Below are 25,865 nucleotides of genomic sequence, written 5' to 3' on the forward strand. Positions count from 1 at the left end.
GAACAAAAATTAGTTGCTGTTGAATAGGACCAGAGTTAGGCCAAGAATAAATATCCTGGAGAATTTCAGTTTTATTAACATATGCTGTTGTGGCCATCTCCATTACCTTGGATCCTGGATCTCGTGAAGCAAAGACTGCTGCACAAACTTTTGCTGTGCTAGTTCAACATGGTGTTGTTTCCCTCAGAAACTATGCTTGTACATAGAAGAAGACTTGGGAGGGACAAGGAAAAGAGTTCAGTTATATGTCACCCTGCGAATGGGGGCAAAGAGCAGGGGACATTAATATAAGAGACAGGACATACAAAGGAATTAATTTCTCCAGCCATCCCCTGCTGTGTTTCCATTAAGTCCCGGCAGCAGTGGGAATCAGCTACTTCTTTTCTCAGCTGTTGCTGTAACCTGAAAAGAGCCCCGAAAGGCTCACTTCAAGGTCATATTGAGAAGATAGGTCAGTGCTGCACTAGACTCTGTGGCTTCTGGTAAAGGCAGTGGGACAGTTTCTTTTATGAGAAGCCTTCATATTTTAGATGAGTTCAGTATAGAGGCATTTTCCTCAGCTCTCCTGGCAGAGCACAGATAATTATATTCTTCTCTCTGCAGACTGAAAATCAACTGAATTTGACATTGTGCCTGTGTGCACATACACATCACCAGGTATAAATTGTTATTACTCCCTCCAAATCCATTTCAATCAATGTGTAGAAATTGTGTGATGCTCCATAAGCTAACCAAAAGTTCTTCATCATTTTGTACTTTGAATTTTTTGCATTGTCTTTGGACAATATAAGACAACCACAGTGGGGAAAACTGTCCATAGTTTGAATTTGATAACACAATTCAGTAAAAACATAGTTCTGTAAAGTAGATTTTTAAGTAAAGATGAAGACTGAAAAAAATTCCAGAGAATTTAGAGTATTTGAAAAGACAGAAAAAGCACTGTAACTCTATTTATAAGAATACAGGATGTCACCTGAGTTTAGGACTGTGAAATATATTGGCAAACAGCATGTTGCTCATGTACAGATAAGTTGTAAAGCAATATAACAGTTAAGACCTGAATACCCATATATACTTACATATGGACATTGTAGGACTGTGGCATACAACACTTAGGAATATAACATTTTCACTATTTTTTCAGAATCTTTATGAATATTGTTTCAATTTTCTTCCCTGATATTCATAATATACTACAGAGAAATGTACACAATACTGTAATTTTTCCTTAAGTAAAATTGGGAATTGGGCATACCTTTCATGTATCTTTAATGCAATACCTTCATAAAAGTACATATGGATATTTTCTGCTATAGAGATGTGGAATAGCACACAGGGTACAGTTATATCCTCCTGGGAACACTGACCAAGCCCACTTGAACTTTAACTAAAAAAATCCTGAATTATGTGCAGCTGGAGGAAATGTCATCTGACTACTGAGAGGATATTAGGGAGCAAGAATTCTTTCTCACGGCCTGGCTCACATGTGAGAAGCTATATACCATCGAGAGCAGAACCCCACAGAAAAGCAACAGCAGCTACTCAGAGAAGAACTCACTCAGGGATACTGGTGGATGAAAAACTGGACATGAGCCAGCAATGTGCGCTTGCAGCCCAGAAAGCCAATCAGATCCTGGGCTGCATCAAAAGAAGCATGGCTAGCAGGCTGAGGGAAGTGATTCTCCCCCTCTACTTCGTCCTTGTGAGACCCCACCTGGAGTACTCCCTTCTGGGGAGTCCCCAGCACAAGAAAGACATGGAGCTGTTAGAGTCGGTCCGGAGGAGGGCCACAAAAATGATCTGAGACGTGGAACATTTCTCCTATGAAGAAAGGCTGAGAATTGGGGTTGTTCAGCCTGGAGATGAGGAAGGTTCAAGGAGACCTTCTTGCAAGCTTTCAATACTTAAAGGGGGCTTATAAGAAAGATGGAGAAAGACATTTTCTCAATTCCTGTGGTGACAGGACGAGAAGCAATGGTTTTAAACTGAAAACTGATTTCTAATAGATACAAGGAAGAAATATTTTATGCTGAGGGTGGTGAGACACTGGAACAGGTTTCCCAGAGGAGTTACAGATGCCTCACCATTGGAAATGTTCAAGGTCAGGTTGGATGGGGCTTTGAGAAACCTAATCTAGTGAAAGACGTCCTTGCCCACAACAGGGGTGTTGGACTAGATGTTCTTTGAAGGTCCCTTCCAATGCAAGCCATTCTATCATTCTACTTAATACTTAACCTGTTTCTGCCAGAGGATGCTGCCTTTACAGTTCAGATATTAGTGATTCCCTGGGCATGGGAGACTAGAGCTCCCTCCCCAACCTGATGGGAGAAAACCCTCAGCTCTCACATCCTGGGAGAGGTCTCAGACATCCCTGCTCCTCCCATAACCTTCTTAACCCCATGCTCTGGTCTGCCAAGGCCCTCCTGTTCCCTCCTTGGCCAGGACCAATAACGCACTGGGCTGCTGGACACCACATGGCACCCCAGCGCCTCAGTTTGGAACAGGTTTGGGTTTCAGGCTGGGGCCCAGCCACCCAAAATATGGGTGCTGCAATGTCAGAGTCAGAGTCCTTCTTGGAGCAAACTCTTCATACACAGGGTAGTGCCTGGATATTACCTTGGATCCCATGCATCATTTTTCCAAACTTGTCCCTGTGTCCCTGATCTCTTTCAATAACCAAAATGCCAATGACCAGGAGAAGAGTGTGTTTAGATCTCACAGAATTTAAAGCAGCTCAAGTGACAGTGCCCTTTCCCCAAACTAGATGAGTCACTCTCCAGGACTACCAGCAAATCCCACTTTCTCAGAGTATCAGGACTGCGTGCCACCTCTAGTGCTCTGATATAGGCAGGAACTAGTTGATAGCTTTTGTTGAAGGAACTGTATGAATGTGTAAATGTGCAAGATATTAGTTTCTGGGAGCTGTGGGTGGGGAAGGGCTGAAGGGGTCTTTGCTTTTTTCCCGGTTGGTGAATTTGACAGTGGGAGCATGCATATGGGAGACAGGCTTTAGCTGACACTGTGGTTTGTTTGTGTTAGAGGAATTGGAAAGCAGTGCTGTGTATTGACGGATAAACTGAGGATTACAAGTCTCTTTGCCTAGGTTGTCTTCTGGATGTGTGAGCTGAGCTCTGGGATGGTGGAAGGGCTCTGGAATTCTGCAGGAGCAGAAATTTCTGCAGGAATGGAAAAAACCTTGGTTGATACATAGACTCTGTAATGACCTGTAACCACTCCTTGTTGAAAAGGGGTATGAACATTCAAATGGCATAGATTTCTTCAGGCCCAAATCTTTACCTCAGCAATGTGCTTTATTTATGGTACAGATTGACAGGTTAGACTTGGAAAAAAGACATAAGAAAGAATTGAGGTCCTTTCCTGAATTGCCAATATGGCTACTTTCTGATGAATTAAAACATCATCAAGAAAAGAAAGGAGCATCTGTTGTTCAGCTGTACTGACCTACATAGCAAAAATCACATCTTATGACATCTCCTTTAGCACAAATTCATGCAGAGCCTTATAAAAACACTTCTTGGAGAATCCCCCACTTTTTTGCAATTTCAAGTGTGCAGATGGGCACATGTGCACCAGCGTACATATGCTCTTCTTCCTACATCTCTCTCTTAGACTCCAACCCAGTAGTTCAGCTAGACTCCAGCCTCCTTCTGCTGTGACCAAATCTTTGTCTCTTGACCAGTCATCCTGCCATGTCTGTGACTCTCAGGCACCAGCACTATCACAATGAAGGACCCAGATTACTCCTCTACTTTCAGAATTTTACCAACACAACCGTCAAATGCTTTTAGTAATACTTATTTCCCTCAGTGACCTGCTTAATGTATTGCTCTTAGGCATTTCTTATAAGCTTCACACCATCACATGGGGAAGATAAATGTTGTCACCCCATTGTACAGCTGGGATAGCTGCAGCACAGACATACCAAGCAATCCACCCCAGGTCATACAGTGAGTCGGTGGGAAAGCCAGCAATAGAATCCATAAGTCCTGCATCCAAGTTCTCTAAGTGCCTTGACTAGTCCAGATTCCCTCCCTAACACCCTTGTCAAATTATTTATAGGAGATGTATTCATATAGTCAGTAAGACATCAAAATTTTCTAATTATATCTAGTCATGTCAAATGACAATTATGCCCTTAGTTCAGTTTGCCAGACAATGCTTTGCCAAAGAAGGTTTGCCAAAAATTTTTTGACCGAAGAAAGAGTAGGCATCTGTATCATCTGCAGACTGGATCGTATAAAATGTCCCTGCGACAAGTCTGCCCTGTCTCCACGGAAAGCTTCAAGGTAAGTGTATGGGGTCCGCAGGCTTGCAGGAAGGGGATGGTGCCCTTGTATGCCACAACATTCCTGCTGCCTCCAGTGCTCATTTCCAGAACGGGACTCAATTTCTCAGCTCAGGTTTTAAATCTGCTTTCAAGGCACCTGCACGTTTTCACTCTGGATTTCTGTACAGCAGCAAGTAGGGAGTTGCCATTTCTGTTTTACAGTGCTGACCAGCTGCCAGCCTGCAAGCCACTCATCTGGTGTCACAAGAGGTAAGATCCTGATTTATTAATTCTTAGAGAGCAGAGAAAGATCCTATTGGGTGCGATTTCTGTATGGCTGAGTGAATGGTCACTGTTTCACCTGATATTTTCAAACCCAGTGTTGTCACAGTAGAAGGTGGTGGGGTGCCGAAGGCTGGTAAGGTTTTCAGGTGAATCATAGAATCATAGAACAGCCCAGGTTGGAAGGGACCTCAGAAGATCATCTAGTCCAATCTTTAAGTGGCTGCATTTGAAGTCTCTGACCACTGATGGCAGACCAGAAAATCCCCATGGGGACGTTCTTCACTTCTGCTTAACTGACCTAACAGGGAGCAAGGAGTGCTGCCTTCCCATCTTTGCTGTTGCAGCAGTAGAACTGGATAAGCATAGTAGGAAAAAGTGCAAAATTCAACATTTAGTCTCAGACCATGTGAATTAAAATATTATTTTGTCCAAAATTTGCCATGACATCACTAAAGAAGTAACAGTAATATGAGCAACCATCTCTGTAAAACTTAATGTTGTCGTTTGTTCCCCTTACTGATCTGCCTGCTCTCTACCTTACAAAAAATGGAAGCTGCAGCCCACTGTAAGCCACCACCTGTTCCTGCAGGGACAAGTAAAGAATTACCATGTTACTCTCTCATTTTAGTACAAATATAACACAATATTAAAAATTGTATAAATATTAGGTACCTATCTCTATACAGGATAGAAATAAATAAATGTTTTCCTCAGCTGCCCACTGTTTTTTTCGGGGGGGGGGGGGGGGGGGGAGAGAAAAGAAGTCATTTTTCAGATAAATGAATCCTGGCTTTAAAAATCATTATTTTTTAAATTCCTGAGTTGAGCTTTCAATTTTTGTGTTTAAGTTTCTTTTCCCTTAAAATTATATTAATTTTAAAAAAGCAAAAGAAAATAATAGAAATGGAGCTATGTCAGTGTGTTCTGGAACAGCATTACTCTTTTTTTGACAGACATTGTAGCCATTTATGCCTGGATTCAAGAACTCACTAAAATTAGCAAATAACAGTATCATTAATACAATAATGCAAATGTTTTAGAGACTGAAATTGAGCCATTAAGATGCTCAAATAGTCTGTATGCCACTCCAGACAGTGGTGCATGAGCCTTCTAAGCTTTCTGAATTAGTATCACTTGGGAAGAAACTGCATTATAATAATTTCAAGTGAATTTTAAAAGAGTGCCTGGGCAGCTGAAAGGAATTTTGAGGTTCTTAACTCCACAGTACAGTGCCTAAATATTTGACTACTAAGTGACTATGTAATATTTGAAAAGTGATTTCAGTACAGTGGACCCTAAGCCAAATGATATCCCAAAATATAATTTTCACATTTTCTGTAAATGTTGAATCACACCAAGGCAAAAATATACTTCAAAAAAAGCTATGAATAGTATTAAAACAGTATCTTTCTTTTCCCATCTTTTCTTCTACTAACAATTACTTACTTTTGACACGTTTGGCCAATGTATCTGCTCTTCCACAGTGATCGCTGCTGACGTGACCCTCCATAAAGTGCAGACATGGCCTCTTCAGACTCTGAGATGGCCATCTTTGGGGCAGCGGCTCCTTACCTCCGCAAGTCAGAAAAGGAGAGAATTGAGGCCCAGAACAAGCCTTTTGATGCCAAGTCATCTGTCTTTGTGGTACATCCTAAGGAATCCTTTGTGAAAGGGACAATCCAGAGCAAAGAATCAGGGAAGGTCACTGTCAAGACTGAAGCTGGAGAGGTGGGTAAAAAACAAGGCTGATGGTCACCATTTGATTCCCAGTCTCAACTCTTAGCTGACATACACACATCTCTTTCTTCATCTGACAGACCCTGACCGTGAAGGATGATCAAATCTTCTCCATGAACCCTCCCAAGTATGATAAAATTGAGGACATGGCCATGATGACCCACCTCCATGAACCCGCTGTGCTGTACAACCTCAAAGAGCGTTATGCAGCCTGGATGATCTACGTAAGTACCAGCAGCAGTCTTCCTTTGGGCGGCTAGGAGGAACTGCTCTGCCAGGCTAAGTGGAAGCCAACGTGCTGTCTCCCTTCCTTGCAGACCTACTCGGGTCTCTTCTGCGTCACTGTCAACCCCTACAAGTGGCTGCCGGTGTACAACCCGGAGGTGGTGTTGGCCTACCGAGGCAAGAAGCGCCAGGAGGCCCCTCCACACATCTTCTCCATCTCTGACAATGCCTATCAGTTCATGTTAACTGGTGAGTGGCTCCATCTGTTTCAGAGCGATTGTACTATGAATTTCTCTGAAGGGATACTCTGTCTCAGTAATACGAGGAGACTTTTTCAAAGCTTTCATGATTCTGATGCATAGATACTACTGCAGATTTTACTATCTTTACGCTATTGTTTCTGCTGAAAGACACCCCTGCACTCAGTGAGGTGTTGTGGAGGTTTCCTTCTTTGTTTGCTTTTTTAAGTCAAGCTGACACTATGGAGTTGAAAATGTTAAACTTACCTGACTATGTTTCATTCTTTCTGTGTTGTTCATTGAGTTTTAAGTACTGTATTTCTGCTTCTTCACAGATCGCGAGAACCAGTCGATCCTGATCACGTATGTACAACCCCTGCTCAGGTCCCTGCGGGGCTGTCGGGTGCCAGGGGACCTCCTGCCTGACCACACGCTCTCTGCTTCTCTCTTTGGTTTGACAGCGGAGAATCCGGTGCAGGGAAGACTGTGAACACAAAGCGTGTCATCCAGTACTTTGCAACAATTGCAGCGAGTGGGGATAAGAAGAAGGAGGAGCAGCAGTCAGGCAAAATGCAGGTAAATTAATAGGTAGTGGCTGGAATCAATGCTTTTCTGTGTTCCTGGCATGATTTTTGGAAAGGATCACCAGCAATAATTATCATCCTGCAGGGAACGCTTGAGGATCAAATCATCAGTGCCAACCCACTGCTGGAGGCCTTTGGAAACGCCAAGACCGTGAGGAACGACAACTCCTCACGCTTTGTAAGTTGCTTAACTAAATGATTCCTGAAAAATAGTAAACAGGAGTGTATGACAGTCATTCTTTTCTTTTGTTCAGCCATTATGTTTTCAAGAGTAAGACTGAATTTTCATATCATGTCTTTACTGCTTATCCTAAAGGTAATTCGCCAGATTTCAAAAACAGGGGTTGCATGAAAAAAATTCTGTTTTGCATTGAGACACAAATTAAAATAACAGATCACATGCACTGTATCCGATAATGTATTGCAGTGTTAAACAATAGTTTTGTTTATTTTTACTGATCTTTCTGTTTGTTTGCCAAAAGACGTACAGATAGACAGAATACCAGGAAGAAAGGGAGGAAGGTTAGGAAAGATGGGAAAGAAAGAGAGAAAGAGAGAGACAGAGAAAGAAAAAGAAGAATGAAAGCAGGAGAGAGAAAGAGAGAAAGAAAGGAAAAAAGACTGAGAGAAACAGAGGGAGTGGGGAGAGAGCGTTTCTATTTGAATAATATGTTTGTTTTATGTCAAAATGAATTAATCAAAAGTGAAATGGGCTATTTGAGAACAAGACAGATTTAAGCAGCTGAACTATTTAAATAGGTATTTCCAGATGACTGCTCTCTGTATGCAGGATATAGTTAGAAGTGTTTGGCTAACAAAATCCACCCATTCCTTCCCATTTGTACATTCAGCATACATAAAATATACAGCTGTGCCACTTGATTATTTTCATGGTGAAAAATGTAAAAGATGACTTTATGTCAATAGTGGAAATATAGCTGATTCTTAATAAAATGTCTTTAAGTAAAAATCTTGTGCCCAGTGGCGTAAATGGCAAATTTCATATATATTTTACCTATATGATGTAAATCTTAAAACACTTTTACTACTTTAAAGGGCAAATTCATCAGAATTCACTTCGGTGCTACAGGAAAACTAGCTTCTGCTGATATTGAAACATGTAAGACACTTTCCTGAACCGTTCACAATTCATCCATTCACCCATCTATCCATGCAACACCTTTTCACCCAACCATCTATCCTGCCTTCCCTGTTTATCTTCTCCCTAATTTCTTTTTTGCACTTTCCTCTTGTTTGTAACTAAATTTTCCCTCCAGATCTGCTGGAGAAGTCCAGAGTCACTTTCCAGCTCAAGGCAGAAAGAAGCTACCACATATTTTACCAGATCATGTCCAACAAGAAGCCAGAGCTAATAGGTAGGAAGAATGACTAACTTGGAGGAAGATTGCTGAGCATCAGCTCACATTACTACTTGCTTGACTAAACTAAGCCTGCATGTCACCTCTTCTTACTTTCAGACATGCTTCTCATTACCACCAACCCATACGACTATCACTTTGTGAGTCAAGGTGAGATCACGGTTCCCAGCATTAATGACCAGGAGGAGCTCATGGCTACAGATGTAAGTAATGAACAAAAAAGTTGTACCTATTGTCATCTTTCCCAGACAAAGCTTTTATTTTATTGTTCCTATTGCAGAGTGCCATTGACATCCTGGGCTTCACTGCTGATGAAAAAACAGCCATTTACAAGCTGACAGGAGCTGTCATGCACTATGGCAACCTGAAGTTCAAGCAGAAGCAGCGAGAGGAGCAGGCAGAGCCAGATGGCACAGAAGGTATTAGCAAAGTCTGCGGCTGACCTGTTAGAAATAGAAGTAGCAATAATAATTCAATATTTGGAAGATCGAGAAAGAGAACAGTGGAAATGTGTAAAAAAGTGTTTAGGTGGAGCTAGTATATAGGTATGAAACTGCCATCCAAAATATACCCTTTTTTCAATTATGACCTAATCTTTATTTGAAATATAAATTGCATGTGTGTCCATAATTCTTTCCTGGGCTACCTCAGTTTTGGATAGCACAGCCTGCTCAGTGTACTTATATTAAAGACCCACTGAGAAGAGAAAGATTTTTCAGCAAATACATTTCTGGTTGCTTTTTTTAAAGAAAATGGAGACATTAAATTAAGTGTTAGAACCTCTCCTTCATAAATCACATGTTATTTAGGAATTTTGCACAGGTAAAAGAGAACTTTCCTTCAATTTCTTTCTTCTCCTTTGGAGAGTCAAACCCACAACTGTCACCACATAGAAGTATTATCTGAACGTAAGTCTGAGTGAAGCATAGGTACACTATGCTAGGGAACAACTGACTTAGATTTCTCCTTCTCAGCTGACTACTTAATCACTTAAATGTTATATAATGCATATGTGGTTTAAAATTACTAAGCCCTGTCTACTTCTTCCAAAGAATGCTCTCAGATGGTGAGCTTCAGGACTGAATTCTTAGGTTTTGATCCTGAATGAATGAATATGCCTGCCTTTCTGCTATGACTATAGCAATAAGTCTCCAGAAAGGGGCACTGCTTAATTACTACCTCTAATTTTGGAATGCATTCCCCTTTAGGGTTATAGCTGCTGCCAAAGAGTACAGGTAGCCCAAGTACCTAATGTATGTTTTGCATTACACTCAGGTGGCCAACCTGCTAACACTTTGGTGTTTTGTTGCCTGGCTTACAGATACCAATTAGCTCTGGACTGAAGTGATGAACTTCAGCTTGCAGGAGGAATTTTTAATAAAAACATTGTTTCTAGATGCTTCTGTGAAGATTTTTAAAGACAAATAGCATTTAGGTGTACTGCTCTGAAAAGCTTTCAAAACAAAGATGATTTTTGTTTTAATGACTCTCATGCTTCCTCTGAGATCCAGTAAGCAGAGTTTGATCACAAGGACATTCAATATTGCAGCTGCTTTGGAAAGCGTTCATCACTCAAAATGCTTCATGTCTTGTTAGTCTTAATATTTATGTCTCCTTGTCCTTCTACTTAGTTGCTGACAAAGCTGCCTATTTGATGGGTCTGAACTCAGCAGACTTGCTCAAGGCCCTCTGCTACCCCCGAGTCAAGGTTGGGAATGAGTATGTGACCAAGGGTCAAACCGTGCAGCAGGTAACAACCAGCCAGTGACTGGGAAGCTCTGGCTTGTATCACTTACTATTTGCTCCAGATATTGTTTTTCTTCTGCTCCTTTCTTCTTTGTTCTAGGTGAACAATGCAGTGGGTGCTCTTGCAAAGGCTGTCTATGAGAAGATGTTCCTGTGGATGGTTGTTCGCATCAACCAACAGCTGGATACAAAGCAGCCCAGACAGTACTTCATTGGTGTGCTGGACATTGCTGGCTTTGAGATCTTTGATGTAAGGATTCCAGGTCTGAGGACTGCTCTTGCAGGGGGAGATAGCTATATCTGAGGACTTGCAAGTAATATTCTTCTGAAGGTTTTACATGCTAATAATTTGCAATTTTCTGGAAAAAAAACCTTCATTTTCTTTTGTAGCACAGAGCAAAATCCTCAGAAGTTTCATCAGTACAAAAATAGAGTTCTGTTGTTTGTGTAGAAGTAGCAAATAGAATTTTATATGTTGTAATATTTTAACAGTTTGAGCTTAATGTTCATGATTTATAAAACCCAACATGATTACAATAAATTTACATAAGAGCTTTAGAGCAGAACTAGGATTTGGAGACCCATTGACAAACATATAACAGGTTAAAGATGTGTAAATTGTTTAAAGGACCAAGGAATGAATAGGTAAGTGTTTAATCAGAGATATCAACTGTCTAAAAATTGGAGACCAGGGCACACACTCATCTTTTTGGCTGAAGAAAAAAATGCCAAAGTAATTTATGAATTTTAGGAGATTCAGTAGGAGTATCTGCTCTCGAAAAATTTCCATTTGCACTATGTAGGTATTTCTTTATGGAGCTGTACATAGGTCCTGCTGTGGTGAGGTCCTGGTAATGCAGTCGTGTTTTAACTGGGGAGATTTATAAAGGGCTGAAAATGATCAAGAACTGTGCATGTTGATGATGGGTGGCTTTTTTTCCACTTGGAAGTTCAACAGCCTGGAGCAGCTGTGCATCAACTTCACCAATGAGAAACTGCAACAGTTCTTCAACCACCACATGTTCGTGCTGGAGCAGGAAGAGTACAAGAAGGAAGGGATTGAGTGGACGTTCATTGACTTTGGGATGGACCTGGCTGCCTGCATTGAGCTCATTGAAAAAGTAAATTTTTAATACAAAATATCTTGTATTTTTTGGAACTCATTATTTTAAATTGAAAATGGTTAAATGCTATTCAAAAAAAACGTTTCTTCCATGGTTAGTTTCATGCATTCTGTTGTTGAAATATCTCTTGATCTGTACGATTGCTTATTATGCACTAGACATATTACAAAGTAAACAGATAACTATGGAAGTCATTCCTCACAAACCTTCTGTGTGTGAAAGGTATCTCTGCTTGCTTGATTAAAGGATATTTTTTTCAAAAACACAGAACAGCTCCCGAAGTACAATAAAAATATTTTCTTAAGGTTCTGGAATAAAGTGATGTGGACAATACATTTTTTTCTAGATAGTTCATAGTAAAATAAGTACAGGCCAATACAGTCAGTGCCTGACCTCTGAGTGCAAAAAACTGAAAGAGATTTCTTGTAGTTCCTTATAATTTATGGAGTTGATTAAAAGTACAAAAACTGAAGTAAATAAACAATGGACACATTTGTGAAAGACATTTTTAAATATAATCTTTCTCCTCCTGATTTTTTAACATGGGTTTTGGCATAAAAACCATTCCTGAAGCACTGTGCCAAAGTGTGAGTCAAGCAGGTAAATCTTATAAACTCACATTTTAGAAAGAAATTTTCTTCATGGCAGGGGTATTGGTTTGTTTCTCAGCTTCCTGTCTTTTACTGTATTCCTTTTAAGGCCAAGTTGTGATCATATTATTCTACAGGCATTCTCTCTTCTTTATTGTACTATCTATCTTCCAGCCCATGGGCATCTTCTCCATCCTGGAAGAGGAGTGCATGTTCCCCAAGGCAACTGACACCTCTTTCAAGAACAAGCTCTATGACCAGCATCTGGGCAAGTCCAGCAACTTCCAGAAGCCCAAGCCTGCCAAAGGCAAGGCTGAGGCCCACTTCTCCCTTGTGCACTATGCTGGCACGGTGGACTACAATATCACTGGCTGGCTTGAGAAGAACAAGGATCCCTTGAACGAAACTGTCATTGGGTTGTACCAGAAATCATCCGTGAAGACACTGGCTTTACTTTTTGCCTCCTATGGTGGAGCAGAAACAGGTTAGTTTTCTAAAATTCTTTTTTTCCAACATTTATGATATCTAAAGATGCAACAAAAAAGGAAATGTTAAAAAACTTTTTGTTTCTGAAGAGGCTAGCGGTGGTGGCGCTGGAGGTGGAAAGAAAGGTGGCAAGAAGAAGGGTTCTTCTTTCCAGACTGTGTCAGCTCTTTTCCGGGTAAAGTATGAATTTCATTATTTGTAAAGTGACATGAACATAGTTTCAAATCTGAGCTATATAAACTGTTCTTCTCATAACCTTGGTTTTATGATGAAACAATAATAAGTATGAAGTGAGCAGAAGTTATCCACTGCCTTTCCCTAGTAATTATCTGTTCACATTTGGGATTTGTTTCAAGCAGTATTCAGCTGACCCCCTGAATTTCTTTTAAAAGTTCACTTACATTCTTTGTAAAAAACATTTTTCAAAATCCAGGATGTAATATCAATATTAATCGTATAAAGACTTGTGTGAAAATTTTTGTACAGTAGTGTTTTACTTTCTACAGACTAAGGTGCAGAATTTTAAACTTTCTTTCAACGAGAATACTTAAGTACATAGAAGGTTTCATTAAAGCTAAATTTTGAATTTGAAAGCTTCTTCCTCCTAGGATTCATTATATTAGTTCTTTGGCATCTAGATACAGCGTATACAGAGACTTTTTTTTTTAATATAAGCTGCTACACATGATCCCACAGGAAAACTTAAACAAGCTGATGACCAATCTACGGAGCACTCACCCCCATTTTGTCCGTTGCATCATCCCAAATGAAACAAAAACACCTGGTAAGACGCTCAAGAAGAAAAACAACTTCCTCTGATACAGCCATTCCCCTCTGCACTGGAAACTGTGGTATTCATTTATGCTCTGAACTGCTAGGTGCCATGGAGCATGAACTGGTACTTCACCAGCTGCGGTGTAACGGCGTGCTGGAAGGCATCAGAATTTGCAGGAAAGGTTTCCCCAGCAGAGTTCTCTATGCTGACTTCAAGCAGAGGTAAGAGCACTGCCCTTCTCAACATCATTAAAAGCAATGTTGGTTCATTCATATATGTTCATTCAGGCTGGACACTGTTGTCAAAAACAGCTGTATATGATCTGGTGGGGTTCAGCAGCTAGTGTGTGTTGGTTGGGACAAAACAACCTTATCTTCCTTTTTCTCTTTTCACAGATACAAGGTGCTTAATGCCAGTGCTATCCCAGAGGGACAGTTCATTGATAGCAAGAAGGCTTCTGAGAAGCTTCTGGGGTCAATCGATGTGGACCACACCCAGTACAAATTTGGCCACACCAAGGTACAAACCCTCCTTCACTCACTCTCTGCCTGTCTGTGCTTTGCTCTACCTGACAGTGATGTATGGCAACATTCCCTTTCTCAAGGTGTTCTTCAAAGCTGGGCTGCTGGGACTCCTGGAGGAGATGAGGGATGAGAAGCTGGCACAGCTCATCACTCGCACACAGGCCATGTGTAGGGGCTTCCTGATGAGAGTGGAGTACCAGAGAATGGTGGAGAGGAGGTAGACATTCCTCATCTTCAGTTAAAGTCACTGTACGTGGGGGAAAGTGTTGGCACTTATCATGCTGAAAATATTCAATGCACATTTTAATTGTGCTTCAGGGAGTCCATCTTCTGCATCCAGTACAATGTTCGTGCATTCATGAATGTGAAGCACTGGCCCTGGATGAAGCTGTTCTTCAAGATCAAGCCCTTGCTGAAGAGTGCAGAATCCGAGAAGGAGATGGCCAACATGAAGGAAGAGTTTGAGAAAACCAAGGAAGAACTTGCAAAGTCTGAGGCAAAGAGGAAGGAGCTGGAGGAGAAAATGGTGAAACTGGTGCAGGAGAAAAATGATTTGCAGCTCCAAGTGCAGGCTGTGAGTAACATTATTTTTTTTTTTTTTTTTTAGGGGAAATGAGTAAATAAGTCCTAACTCTTCTTTCATACTACAGAACTCTCAAATTGCACACTAAAGTGCCTTACAAAATATTTTAAGCTGAACACCATGTAACTAAATGTAAAACTGAGACTACATTCTTTCCCCACTCAGTCTCACTATTACAAAGTGAAGTTTAAGAATGACATTTTAATCTTAATGCCTACCTGTAAATGTCTCTATGTGAGATCTTGATATAAAGCCTCATTGTAGTCACTGTAGTGTATTTAGTGGAGTGGGGACAGTGATTCAGTTGACCAACTACTCTGTCTTAATTCAGTTGTCAAAATGAACAGCCTAGTGCCATTTCTTATGGCATATCTCACTGGAGCTCCTGTAGCTACTGCTCCCAGAAGATGCAGATGTCCATTACATCCTATGACACAAGTGCCAGCTTTGAATATTTGTCTCCAATGGCATTTGGCCTCTCATAAAACTGAGGCAGCATTTAGGTAGTACCCTTGAGTTGAAGTGTGCATTTCACAGAATGATTAATTTGTTCTAGTGTCTGCTGAATGTATTTGCTCGGTATGAATCTACTAATGGGAGTTTCAAATATTTTCTCAATGGTGGAATTATTTACATTTTTTAATACTTCCACATAAATTTGAATATGGCATATTATAAAATACAATCACCTTTTAAAGGAGGAAAGGGAAACATCAAATTAAATCCAAGTAACCCACTGACATAGCTGAAATAAACAAGGTGAAAAACAATGGAGCTAGACACAGTCTCTGATGATGAAAAAGGTCAGGAAAAAAAACCAAAGTGATTAAATATTTATTCTAAATTTGTAATTTGTAATGTAATTATGCAGTAACCTTTTCCCAAAAAGTGATCCCAAAGGTCTTACTGATGCACATCTGTTCTTTCAGCATTAAATAACATTTCCTGTATTTTCCCAACAGGAAGCTGATGCTTTAGCTGATGCTGAGGAAAGGTGTGATCAGCTCATCAAAACCAAAATACAGCTGGAAGCCAAAGTAAAGGAGGTGACTGAAAGGGCTGAGGATGAAGAAGAAATTAACGCTGAGCTGACAGCCAAGAAGAGGAAACTGGAGGATGAATGTTCAGAGCTGAAGAAAGATATTGATGACCTTGAGTTAACACTGGCCAAGGTTGAGAAGGAAAAACATGCCACTGAAAACAAGGTACACACATAAAGGGCCAAGACATCACTGACTCTAAGAGTAAGAGCCTGCTACTGTAAGACATATTGGGTTTGAAAATTTTGAGCTGGGCCTTATCTGAGCATCCAAAGGATAAATTAAACAGCTGGCAAAACAATGCAAAGTGAAAATGTCACTGCACCAGCAGACATGTTTTCTACCAGATTTTGACACTTGCTCATATTTGTAGGTGAAAAACCTCACAGAGGAGATGGCAGCCCTGGACGAGACCATTGTGAAGCTGACAAAAGAGAAGAAAGCCCTCCAAGAGGCCCATCAGCAGACACTGGACGACCTGCAGGCAGAAGAGGACAAAGTCAATACGCTGACCAAAGCCAAGACCAAGCTGGAGCAGCAAGTGGACGATGTAAGCACACAGGCAGAGAGCAAGAATAAGTCCAGGTATGGAGTTCGACCTGGCTGGCAGAGCACTGATGGTCTTGTTCTTTGTAGCTGGAAGGGTCCCTGGAGCAAGAGAAGAAACTGCGCATGGACCTTGAGAGAGCTAAGAGGAAACTCGAAGGAGACCTGAAGCTGGCCCAGGAATCCATAATGGATCTGGAAAATGATAAGCAGCAGCTGGATGAGAAACTGAAGAAGTAAGTGCGGCTGTGGGGCACCTGAGTGCTGGGCTGGTGCCCTTGTCTTCTTCCTTTGAGCTCTAACACGGTTTGCTTTGCCCAAAGGAAAGACTTTGAAATCAGCCAGATCCAGAGCAAAATCGAGGATGAGCAAGCCCTGGGCATGCAATTACAGAAGAAGATCAAGGAGCTGCAGGCAAGTTCCTTCTCTTCTACCCTTCAGAAAGACATCAGGTAGGAGGAGGGCACGGGTGTGAAGGGTCCCTAATGTTCCCCAGGCTCGCATTGAGGAACTGGAGGAGGAAATTGAGGCTGAACGTGCCTCTCGGGCAAAAGCAGAGAAGCATCGGGCTGACCTCTCGAGGGAGCTAGAGGAGATCAGCGAGCGCCTGGAAGAAGCAGGAGGGGCTACCGCAGCTCAGATTGAGATGAACAAGAAGCGTGAGGCAGAGTTTCAGAAGATGCGTCGTGACCTCGAAGAAGCCACGCTGCAGCACGAAGCCACGGCTGCTGCCCTGCGGAAGAAGCATGCGGACAGCACAGCTGAGCTTGGGGAGCAGATCGACAACCTGCAACGAGTGAAGCAGAAGCTGGAGAAGGAGAAGAGTGAGCTGAAGATGGAGATTGACGACTTGGCCAGTAACATGGAGTCTGTCTCCAAAGCCAAGGTATTGAAAAATATATTGAAAACAACTTGAAAACAAATGATGTTGTAACATATCTTTTTAAAATATGGTCAGGTTACAATATAACCCTCTGTCTGTTTGTGGAACTCTATTTCTAACCTTGTAGCGCCAATGAGCAGTATATAGCTTGCACTTGTGTTCACATTTTTCTGCTGACAATTATGATGTTCAGAATAAGGAGGAGCCCAGATACCAAGCTTCTTTCCTTCTCTGTGATCTCCACAGGCAAATCTGGAGAAGATGTGCCGCACACTGGAAGACCAGCTGAGTGAGATTAAGACAAAGGAAGAAGAGCATCAGCGCATGATCAATGACCTCAATGCTCAAAGAGCTCGTCTGCAGACAGAATCAGGTGAGAGAGCCTCCTCTGTTCAGCGGAATTGTAAAGCATCCTAAAACAGTTTTTTTGGGTCATGAATGACAATTAATATATTTCCTTTCTGTGTGCTTTCCTAGGTGAATATTCACGCCAGGTGGAAGAGAAAGATGCTCTGATTTCTCAGCTGTCAAGAGGCAAGCAGGCTTTCACCCAACAAATTGAGGAACTCAAGAGGCACCTAGAGGAAGAGATAAAGGTGATGACTTTTCCTACAGCTGGCCATTGAAAACTCTTAACTTCACACTGCCTAGTGGGGACAGGGTCTGATTAGCACAAGCCATACTGGGAGAAGATTTTCATTTCTGTGGGGAGTGCAATTAGTGGATTTTTTTCCTCCAGGCTTACCTCTGCCCTTCCCTACAATCACCTACACCCTCCCAGCGGTCATGGTCTCAGTGTCAAATTAATTCATTGGAAGAGATTTTCCAGGATATTACCATTTCTGTCCCAATCCCACACTCTACCCAGGCCAAGAACGCCCTGGCCCACGCCTTGCAGTCTGCTCGCCATGACTGTGACTTGCTCCGGGAACAATATGAGGAGGAGCAGGAAGCCAAAGGGGAGCTGCAGCGTGCCTTGTCCAAGGCCAACAGTGAAGTGGCCCAGTGGAGAACCAAATATGAGACGGACGCTATTCAGCGCACAGAAGAGCTGGAGGAGGCCAAGTATGTGGGGAAAGTGGGAAAGATAAAAAATGGGGAAGATTAACAAGGGAAATTTGAAGACACAACCGCAATATCGTCATAAAACGTTAAACCTGTGCTTTGGGGCAGGGTAAGAGTTGAGGTAAAGTATATCTTCCAAAGGGTGTGGTTTAGGAAATGTAGAGGAAAATATCCCCATCCCAGAGAACACTACAGAAAACCTGTGGATGATAGACACAGAAGGCACGCTGGTTGTTCAAGCCTGGGAATCAGAGCTGGGAAAACAATGACTAGCTGGGAGAAGACTTGCACTCTCTGTGCAAGGATACATACTCAATGAAGTTGTAAAACATCCTGTTGTGAAAAATCCATCAACCACTCACCGCAGCCTCCCTTTTACTCTTAAACCATGACCTGTGCTTTTCACCTTGCAGGAAGAAGCTGGCACAGCGCCTGCAGGATGCAGAGGAACACGTTGAAGCCGTCAATGCCAAATGTGCCTCCCTGGAAAAGACAAAGCAGAGGCTGCAGAACGAAGTGGAGGACCTGATGATTGACGTGGAGCGATCGAATGCTGCCTGCGCAGCTCTGGATAAGAAGCAGAAGAACTTTGACAAGGTCTTTTGGACTCCAGACCTGGGGCTCCTGGGCAGGGCATCCCCTCCTCATTGCCACATCCATACTCACGCCCCGTTTCTCTTCAGATCCTGGCAGAATGGAAGCAGAAGTATGAAGAAACGCAGGCTGAGCTGGAAGCCTCCCAGAAGGAGTCTCGCTCCCTCAGCACGGAGCTGTTTAAGATGAAGAATGCCTATGAGGAGTCCCTGGACCACCTGGAAACGCTGAAGCGTGAGAACAAGAACTTGCAGCGTAAGTCCCTGGGCCTCTGCTCCTGGCAGGGCTTTCTCACTCTGCACCACTACCCACCGCTCCACATGCATCTGTGCCTGCAGGTCTGCAAAGCTGCCTGTCCCCTTGGTGTGGCAGGGCCCTTCCCATTCTGCTCTGTGCCTGACCATGCCCTTGGTCTTTGTTCCCACAGAGGAGATTTCTGACCTCACGGAGCAGATTGCCGAGGGAGGAAAGGCGATTCATGAGCTGGAGAAAGTCAAGAAGCAGATTGAGCAGGAGAAATCTGAAATCCAGGCTGCCTTGGAGGAAGCTGAGGTACATGCCCATAATCATTGTTTTCCAGAGAAGGGTACTGAGGAACAGTGTGAGAGAGAAAAGTTGGGACTGTCAAGGAAAGTCAAGGCCTCAGTTTCCACATCATTCAGAGCAAAATAGTCCCATTTTTCTGTGTTGAAGGTAGTTTGGGAGAGAAGAGCTGTAGGAAAAAATCCTTTTATTGACATGGTGTTTCTCTCTTATTCAGGCCTCCCTGGAACACGAAGAGGGCAAGATCCTGCGCCTCCAGCTTGAGCTCAACCAGGTGAAGTCTGAGATTGACAGGAAGATAGCAGAGAAAGATGAGGAGATCGACCAGATGAAGAGAAACCACCTCAGAATTGTGGAGTCCATGCAGAGCACCCTGGATGCTGAGATCAGGAGCAGGAATGAAGCCCTGCGGCTGAAGAAGAAGATGGAGGGAGACCTGAATGAAATGGAGATCCAGCTGAGCCATGCCAACCGCGTGGCTGCAGAGGCACAAAAGAACCTGAGAAACACACAGGGAGTGCTCAAGGTATATTAGGCTAAGGATGTGCACGTAGGTGTCTAGCTTGTCTAATGTCATAGAATCATCGAATCATGGAATGGTTTGGATTGAAAGAGACCTTCAGAGATCATCTAGTCCAACCCCTCTGCCATGGGCAAGGACATCTTTTACTAGATTAGACTGCTCAAAACCCCATCCAGCCTGACCTTGAACACTTCCAATGATTGGGCATCCACAATGTCCTGTCACTGGGTAGCAGGGAGAAGAGATCAGCACCTCCCTCTTCACTTCCCCTCCACAGGAAGCTGTAGAGAGTAATGAGGTCGCCCTTCAGCATCTTTCTCTCCAAACTTGACAAACCCTGTGTCCTCATTCACTTTGCAGAGGACATGCCTCTCAGCCCTTTCACCAGCTTTGTTGCCCTCCTCTAGATGCATTCAAGTACCTCAACATCCTTTATAAATTGTGGGGCCCAGAACTGCACACAATACTTAAGATGAGGCCACACCAAAGCTTAATACAACAGGAATTCAGCTTCAACTGTGCCTTAGCTTTCCTGATGCTATCCCTACACATCCAGGCAGCATCCCTATATTCTTCACAGGATACATGTCTTTGGTTCCACTGCCTATGAATTTCCTTCTTACAGTTCAGTTTGATCAGGAGGTCCTTACTCAGCCATGCTGTTCTACTGCCTTCCTTGCCTGATTGCTTACACATGGGAATTGAGAGCTCTTGCACTCTAAGAAAAATATTCTTAAAGAGCTGCCACCTCTTTTCTGCTCCTTTATCCTTGAGGGCAGTTTCCCAGGGTGTCCCACCCAGTAATTCCTTAAACAACTGAAAGTCCAGTCTCCTAAAATTCAGGGTCTTGACCTTACCCTTCATCTGGCCCATATCGCTCAAGATTGTGAATACCACCAGGGCATGATCACTGCAGCCCAGGCTGCCACCAGTCTTGACATCTCTAATTAGTTCATCTGTGTTGTTAAGCAACAGGTCCAGTAATGCTTCTCCTCCAGTTGGGCTGTCTATCCCTTGGATGAAGATATTATCCTTGATTCACTCCAGGAGTGTCCTGGACTGCTTACAGCTTTCTGTGCTGCTTTTCCAGCAGATGTCAGGGTGACTCAAGTCCCCCAGCAGGATCAGAGCCTGAGAGTACGATCCTTCCCATAGTTGAAGTAATAACACTTCCTCAACAGGTGGTCAGGTGGCCTCTACTAAATACCAGCCACAAGGTGTCCTTTGTGCTTGGCCTCTAATTTTCACTCATAAGCTTTCAATCTGGCTCATCACTGTTTTTCAAAGACAGCTCTGTGCAATCAATCCATTTTTTACATAGAGGGCAACCTGCCCACCTCGCCTTCTTTGCCTGTCCCTTCTGAACAGTTTATAGCCACCGATTGCAGCACTCCAATCATGCGATTCATCCCATGAAGTTTCAGAGGCAGCAATTAGATCATGGCTTTCTAGCTGCATAGTGGCTTCCAATTCCTCCTGTTCATTACCCATGCTATGTAGAGAGACACTTCAGTTGGGCTGTCAACCATAACACCTTTTTAGAGGAACAAACCTTAATTCCTTTGCAGCATTTCACAGATGTTTACCTGTTGCTTCCTAATACATCAGCAGCCCCTGTCTCTTCTCTGTTACTCAAAACTCCACTCCCTTCCCCTGCTAAGTCTAGTTTAAAGCTCTGGCCAGCTTGTTGGCAAAGACCCTCTTGCCCCACTTGATCAGGCGAATCCCGTCAGCTCCCAACAGACCAAGCTTCTCAAAGGCAGATCCATGATCATAGAAGCCAAAACCTTGAATATGGCACCAGCTAGACAGCCAGGCATTCACCTGTTCAATTTTTCTCCTCCTTCCTGAATGCCTTCCTCTGACTGGGAGGATAGAGGAGAACACCACCTGTGCTCCAGATCCTTTCAACATTGTTCTGGGGATATATAGTCTCTTTTGATGGTTATAAATTGCCTTGTTGCAATATCATTAAAACCTACATGGAATAGTAGAAGCACATGATAATCTGAAGGGTTCACCAGGCTTGGTATCCTCTCAGTGACATCACAAATGCGAGCTCCTTGTAGGCAGCAAACTTCTCTAGAGAAATTGTCTGGATGGTAAATGGGTGTTTTGGTGCCTCTCAGTGAGGAATCTCCAATGACTAATACCTTATGTGCTTTTCTGGTGGCACTGGTTCTAATGTGAGTGGGTGGTTGGATCAACTTTACATGGTTGACTTTTCCTGGATCCTGTCAGTTACATGTATGCTCTTGATTTTTCAACCCCAGAACATCATGTCTGTTATGTAGGGGCACTTCAGGGGATAGGGGAAGGTTCTTTCTTCTGCCACAAGCAGGGACAAAGGTCCAGTTTCCTTTATCTTGTAAGTTACCTGTGTCAGTAAGCTGGGGTTTGAATTAAAGTTTACCTTCCCCTTGCACAGCCTTAAATTTAAGTAGGGCTGTCACTCAGTCTGGGGCAGTGCGCAATATCGATCTCCTGCTCACATTCTTAGATACTGTGCATATACTGATGTAATAATTCTGCATATAAATATATATTATGTCTATAAATATATATATATTATACTGACGTAATAATTATTAGACTGGTGGTAATTGCCACTGTGCAACAGTGCTGTGCCGCCTTATAATTTCTCTTCCGTCTCTTGAAGGATACCCAGATACACTTGGATGATGCTCTCAGGACACAGGAGGACCTGAAGGAGCAGGTGGCCATGGTGGAGCGCAGAGCAAACCTCTTGCAGGCTGAAATTGAGGAGCTACGGGCAGCCCTGGAGCAGACAGAGAGGTCAAGGAAAGTGGCTGAGCAGGAACTGATGGATGCAAGTGAGAGAGTTCAGCTCCTCCACACTCAGGTTAGATTCATGAGATTCAAAATCTCAGGAGACATTTTTTTTCCCCTTTTCAGATTTTTCATCTGTGTAAATTCTTAAATCATCTCTTCTAATAAAAAACTTAACCTGGACCTGAATTATTACCTTTGTACAAAGAATTGGATTATAGTTAAACGAGTAGGATTGCATTAACAATAGTCAGAAGTGCTTCTTAAAATTTTAAGGTGTCTCCACTATCTAGCTGTGTACATGTACATGACATGTACATGACATGTACGTGTACATGACAACATGCAACATTTGAAGGAGGATGCTAATATTAGATATATAAATGAGAACTTTAAATTTAAATGGTAAATTTTTTGAAATAAATGTTCTGCTTTGGAACTAACTGGACAATATTTTTTGTTGTTGAACAGAACACCAGCTTGATTAACACCAAGAAGAAGCTGGAAACAGACATTGCCCAAATTCAGGGCGAAATGGAGGAGACACTCCAGGAAGCCCGCAATGCTGAAGAGAAGGCCAAGAAGGCCATCACAGATGTGAGTTGGAAGCTCCTTTCACTGCTGATGGTGGGTGTATTCTTCCCCAAAATGTCTCCAGCCCCAAAATGGCTTTGACCCTTTGCTCTCATCAGGCAGCCATGATGGCCGAAGAGCTGAAGAAGGAGCAGGACACCAGTGCCCACCTGGAGAGGATGAAGAAGAACCTGGACCAGACGGTGAAGGACCTGCAGCACCGTCTGGATGAGGCTGAGCAGTTGGCTCTGAAAGGAGGCAAGAAGCAAATCCAGAAGCTGGAAGCCAGAGTGCGTAGGGCTGCTACTTGTGCATGAGTGAGCCATGTCCCTTGGAGAGATACCAGGGAAGCTCCAAAGATGGGCTTCTCATTGCAGGTGCGGGAGCTGGAAGGGGAGGTTGATGCTGAGCAGAAGCGCAGCGCTGAAGCCGTGAAGGGTGTGCGCAAGTACGAGAGGAGGGTGAAGGAGCTGACCTACCAGGTAAGGCAGGAGGCCTCTGCGGGCTGACACACCCTCATCCCAGGAAGCCAAAGCTTTTCAGATGAACTCCAAGCAAAAATGTTATTTCGTGGTGTGGAGAAACCACAGAATTCACTCTCTTTCCTGTTTGCCAACTATTCCAGTCTGAGGAAGACCGGAAGAATATTCTCAGGCTCCAGGATCTGGTGGACAAGCTGCAAATGAAGGTGAAATCCTACAAGAGACAAGCTGAGGAGGCTGTAAGTATTGCTTGGAGAATAGCCAAGTGTTGCTTTCTGTGAGTGTCACACAGGTGCTGAGGAGCTGAATATCAGATATTTGGAAAATGCTGGTGATCAACAGTCCTGGGTTTTAGGGTCTTTGTCATCCAGATAAAACCCCCTGATACCTGAGCACCAAACAAGTAGAAGAATAAGTACACAAATGACAAATCCAAGTGATAAAATAGCTCCTCAAGCATGACACAGTACTGGTGAAGCTTGTCACAGGGTGGTCCTGAATAAGGGAGGATGAGGAGGTCTGTGTGAGGCTTATGTGTAAGCAGTGGTGGGTGGGGGATGGAGGTTTGTGCCTTCCCCCAGGGAAGAGCCACAGCCCTGCAAGGCCGAGGCGCGGGAGGAGTGAAACCCCTGCCCTGGGCTCCTCACCACCGACTCCCTCTCCCTGCACAGGAGGAGCTGTCCAATGTCAACCTCTCCAAGTTCCGCAAGATCCAGCATGAGCTGGAGGAAGCCGAGGAGCGGGCTGACATTGCAGAGTCGCAGGTCAACAAGCTCCGAGTCAAAAGCCGGGAGTTTCACAGCAAGAAGATAGGAGAGGAAGAGTGAGGATGTCATGAGGCAGCAAAGTGACCTGAGAGCTGCACAAAATGTGAACCTCTCAGTCGCTTTCTTCTGCAATGAGTCTTTGTAACCATGTCGATGTCTAGAGAATAAAGACCATAGCTTCCTTTGCATACACAGTATAAGCAGTGCTTTTGGTTGTTACAATTCATTTCTGCAGTTACATAAGTTTGGGGCATTTCCAAATGAAAAATTTTATTTCACACTAACCCTTGGATAGCAGTAGATCTTTACTTATCCTATGTCCAGTATTTCTCCACTGTGTCCTATTACATTACTGGGTAGGGAATAATACTAATTTTATTCCCATACTGGCAAGAGGAAAGGATCAATCAGGGCAAAGGCAGGATGAGTACCTTGTCTGTCCTGGCACAGCCAAAATCTTTCTGTGTTGGGGAGTCCTCTTTCTAAATGGGTGCAGTAAACAGAGGCTCTCTTTTCTGGTCCCATTCTCACTTTGGCAAGTTGGAGTTAGAGTCAAGTTGCCCTATTAAAAAAATCTGGAGCCCCAAAGGCATCTGGATGGTGCTGGGTCCTCATGGTAGAATGAGTCCATGCAAGGACTGAGGTGCTGCCTCCTTTGAACAAGGCAGGTGAAGGCCACGAACTCTAGAAAGTGGCTTTTTATTGAGCAAAATTAAAGATCAGGCAGAGCTTTTTTATGGGAGAAGTTATTAACAATCAGCTCTAAAGGAAAGCAAATACTGTATTTGGATAAGAAGACATTGCAGTTCCTTACTTTCTGTGTTAGACACAATAGCCAATATTAAGACAGAATGTTCCTGTTGTAAATGAAACGGAGATTGATGAACAGATGAGTAGAAGTAAGTGTGAACAAGAGGACTCACTATGGGGTAAACCTCAACCAATGTAACATGTAGAGCCACCAGAACAAGCCAGGAACTGCTGCAGTACTGTAGAGTGTTTACTGGTACTGAAATGTTAATATAAGAATATAGTAAGCTTTTGTGCCAAGGAATAATGTGGAGTTATGTATAAATACAAAAAGCTAAAGGAACTAGTTTTGATAATTTAAGATAAGACTTGAAGTGGGAATAATTCTGGGAACATTACAGCTTTAAAGAAATCACAAAATCCAGCCCTTTATGGAGGAAAATAACATAGATGATAATGCCAAACCGTATCCTACCTGTCTGACTCTTGCAGCAGTGGATGAGTTGGAATGTAGATACTAACTGCATCGTGGCTGGACACAGAAGAAACAAGTCACCCACACAAAATGTGCTGTCCTGAAGTTTTAATCAAATCACAGCCTGTTTCTTGCAAGGCAAGAAGCAGTATTTAAAATACGGAACAGCTGTTCTGGCAGCACTGGACCCTGGTGCATTGTGTAGCTGCTCAGGGCAGATTCTACAAGCAGATGTCAAGAATGGTAAAGGACACTTGTCTCCCTCTCAC

General features: G+C 43.0%; 1 protein-coding gene across 2 annotated transcripts in view; it reads left to right on the top strand.

Annotated features, from left to right (window-relative positions):
- The window catches only part of LOC309597388 (myosin heavy chain, skeletal muscle, adult), a gene marked incomplete at both ends in the record, with an annotated part of 96,167 nt that extends 71,736 nt beyond the window's left edge, over positions 1–24,431 (top strand). Inside the window, 38 exons of one of the 2 annotated variants that reach the window (XM_082326705.1) lie at positions 6,135–6,301; positions 6,391–6,534; positions 6,628–6,784; positions 7,110–7,137; positions 7,236–7,350; positions 7,444–7,536; positions 8,415–8,478; positions 8,636–8,734; positions 8,837–8,940; positions 9,018–9,156; positions 10,369–10,487; positions 10,584–10,733; positions 11,434–11,604; positions 12,372–12,681; positions 12,773–12,858; positions 13,380–13,467; positions 13,562–13,679; positions 13,854–13,977; positions 14,063–14,199; positions 14,301–14,556; positions 15,528–15,770; positions 15,979–16,155; positions 16,242–16,387; positions 16,475–16,565; positions 16,648–17,037; positions 17,281–17,407; positions 17,512–17,630; positions 17,903–18,099; positions 18,513–18,696; positions 18,783–18,948; positions 19,121–19,245; positions 19,454–19,762; positions 22,419–22,622; positions 23,021–23,146; positions 23,242–23,412; positions 23,500–23,604; positions 23,748–23,843; positions 24,276–24,431. In XM_082326705.1, the coding sequence (XP_082182831.1) occupies positions 6,135–6,301; positions 6,391–6,534; positions 6,628–6,784; positions 7,110–7,137; positions 7,236–7,350; positions 7,444–7,536; positions 8,415–8,478; positions 8,636–8,734; positions 8,837–8,940; positions 9,018–9,156; positions 10,369–10,487; positions 10,584–10,733; positions 11,434–11,604; positions 12,372–12,681; positions 12,773–12,858; positions 13,380–13,467; positions 13,562–13,679; positions 13,854–13,977; positions 14,063–14,199; positions 14,301–14,556; positions 15,528–15,770; positions 15,979–16,155; positions 16,242–16,387; positions 16,475–16,565; positions 16,648–17,037; positions 17,281–17,407; positions 17,512–17,630; positions 17,903–18,099; positions 18,513–18,696; positions 18,783–18,948; positions 19,121–19,245; positions 19,454–19,762; positions 22,419–22,622; positions 23,021–23,146; positions 23,242–23,412; positions 23,500–23,604; positions 23,748–23,843; positions 24,276–24,431 (5,801 nt within the window). Of the gene's footprint in view, positions 1–6,094; positions 6,302–6,390; positions 6,535–6,627; positions 6,785–7,109; positions 7,138–7,235; positions 7,351–7,443; positions 7,537–8,414; positions 8,479–8,635; positions 8,735–8,836; positions 8,941–9,017; positions 9,157–10,368; positions 10,488–10,583; positions 10,734–11,433; positions 11,605–12,371; positions 12,686–12,772; positions 12,859–13,379; positions 13,468–13,561; positions 13,680–13,853; positions 13,978–14,062; positions 14,200–14,300; positions 14,557–15,527; positions 15,771–15,978; positions 16,156–16,241; positions 16,388–16,474; positions 16,566–16,647; positions 17,038–17,280; positions 17,408–17,511; positions 17,631–17,902; positions 18,100–18,512; positions 18,697–18,782; positions 18,949–19,120; positions 19,246–19,453; positions 19,763–22,418; positions 22,623–23,020; positions 23,147–23,241; positions 23,413–23,499; positions 23,605–23,747; positions 23,844–24,275 lie in introns of those variants that run through there. The other variant, XM_082326704.1, reaches the window with a different exon arrangement.
- Between the last annotated feature and the right edge of the window lie 1,434 nt (positions 24,432–25,865).

Source organism: Platalea leucorodia (genome assembly GCF_965183815.1).
Source record: "Platalea leucorodia genome assembly, chromosome: 14".
In the NCBI taxonomy this organism is placed as follows: domain Eukaryota; kingdom Metazoa; phylum Chordata; class Aves; order Pelecaniformes; family Threskiornithidae; genus Platalea; species Platalea leucorodia.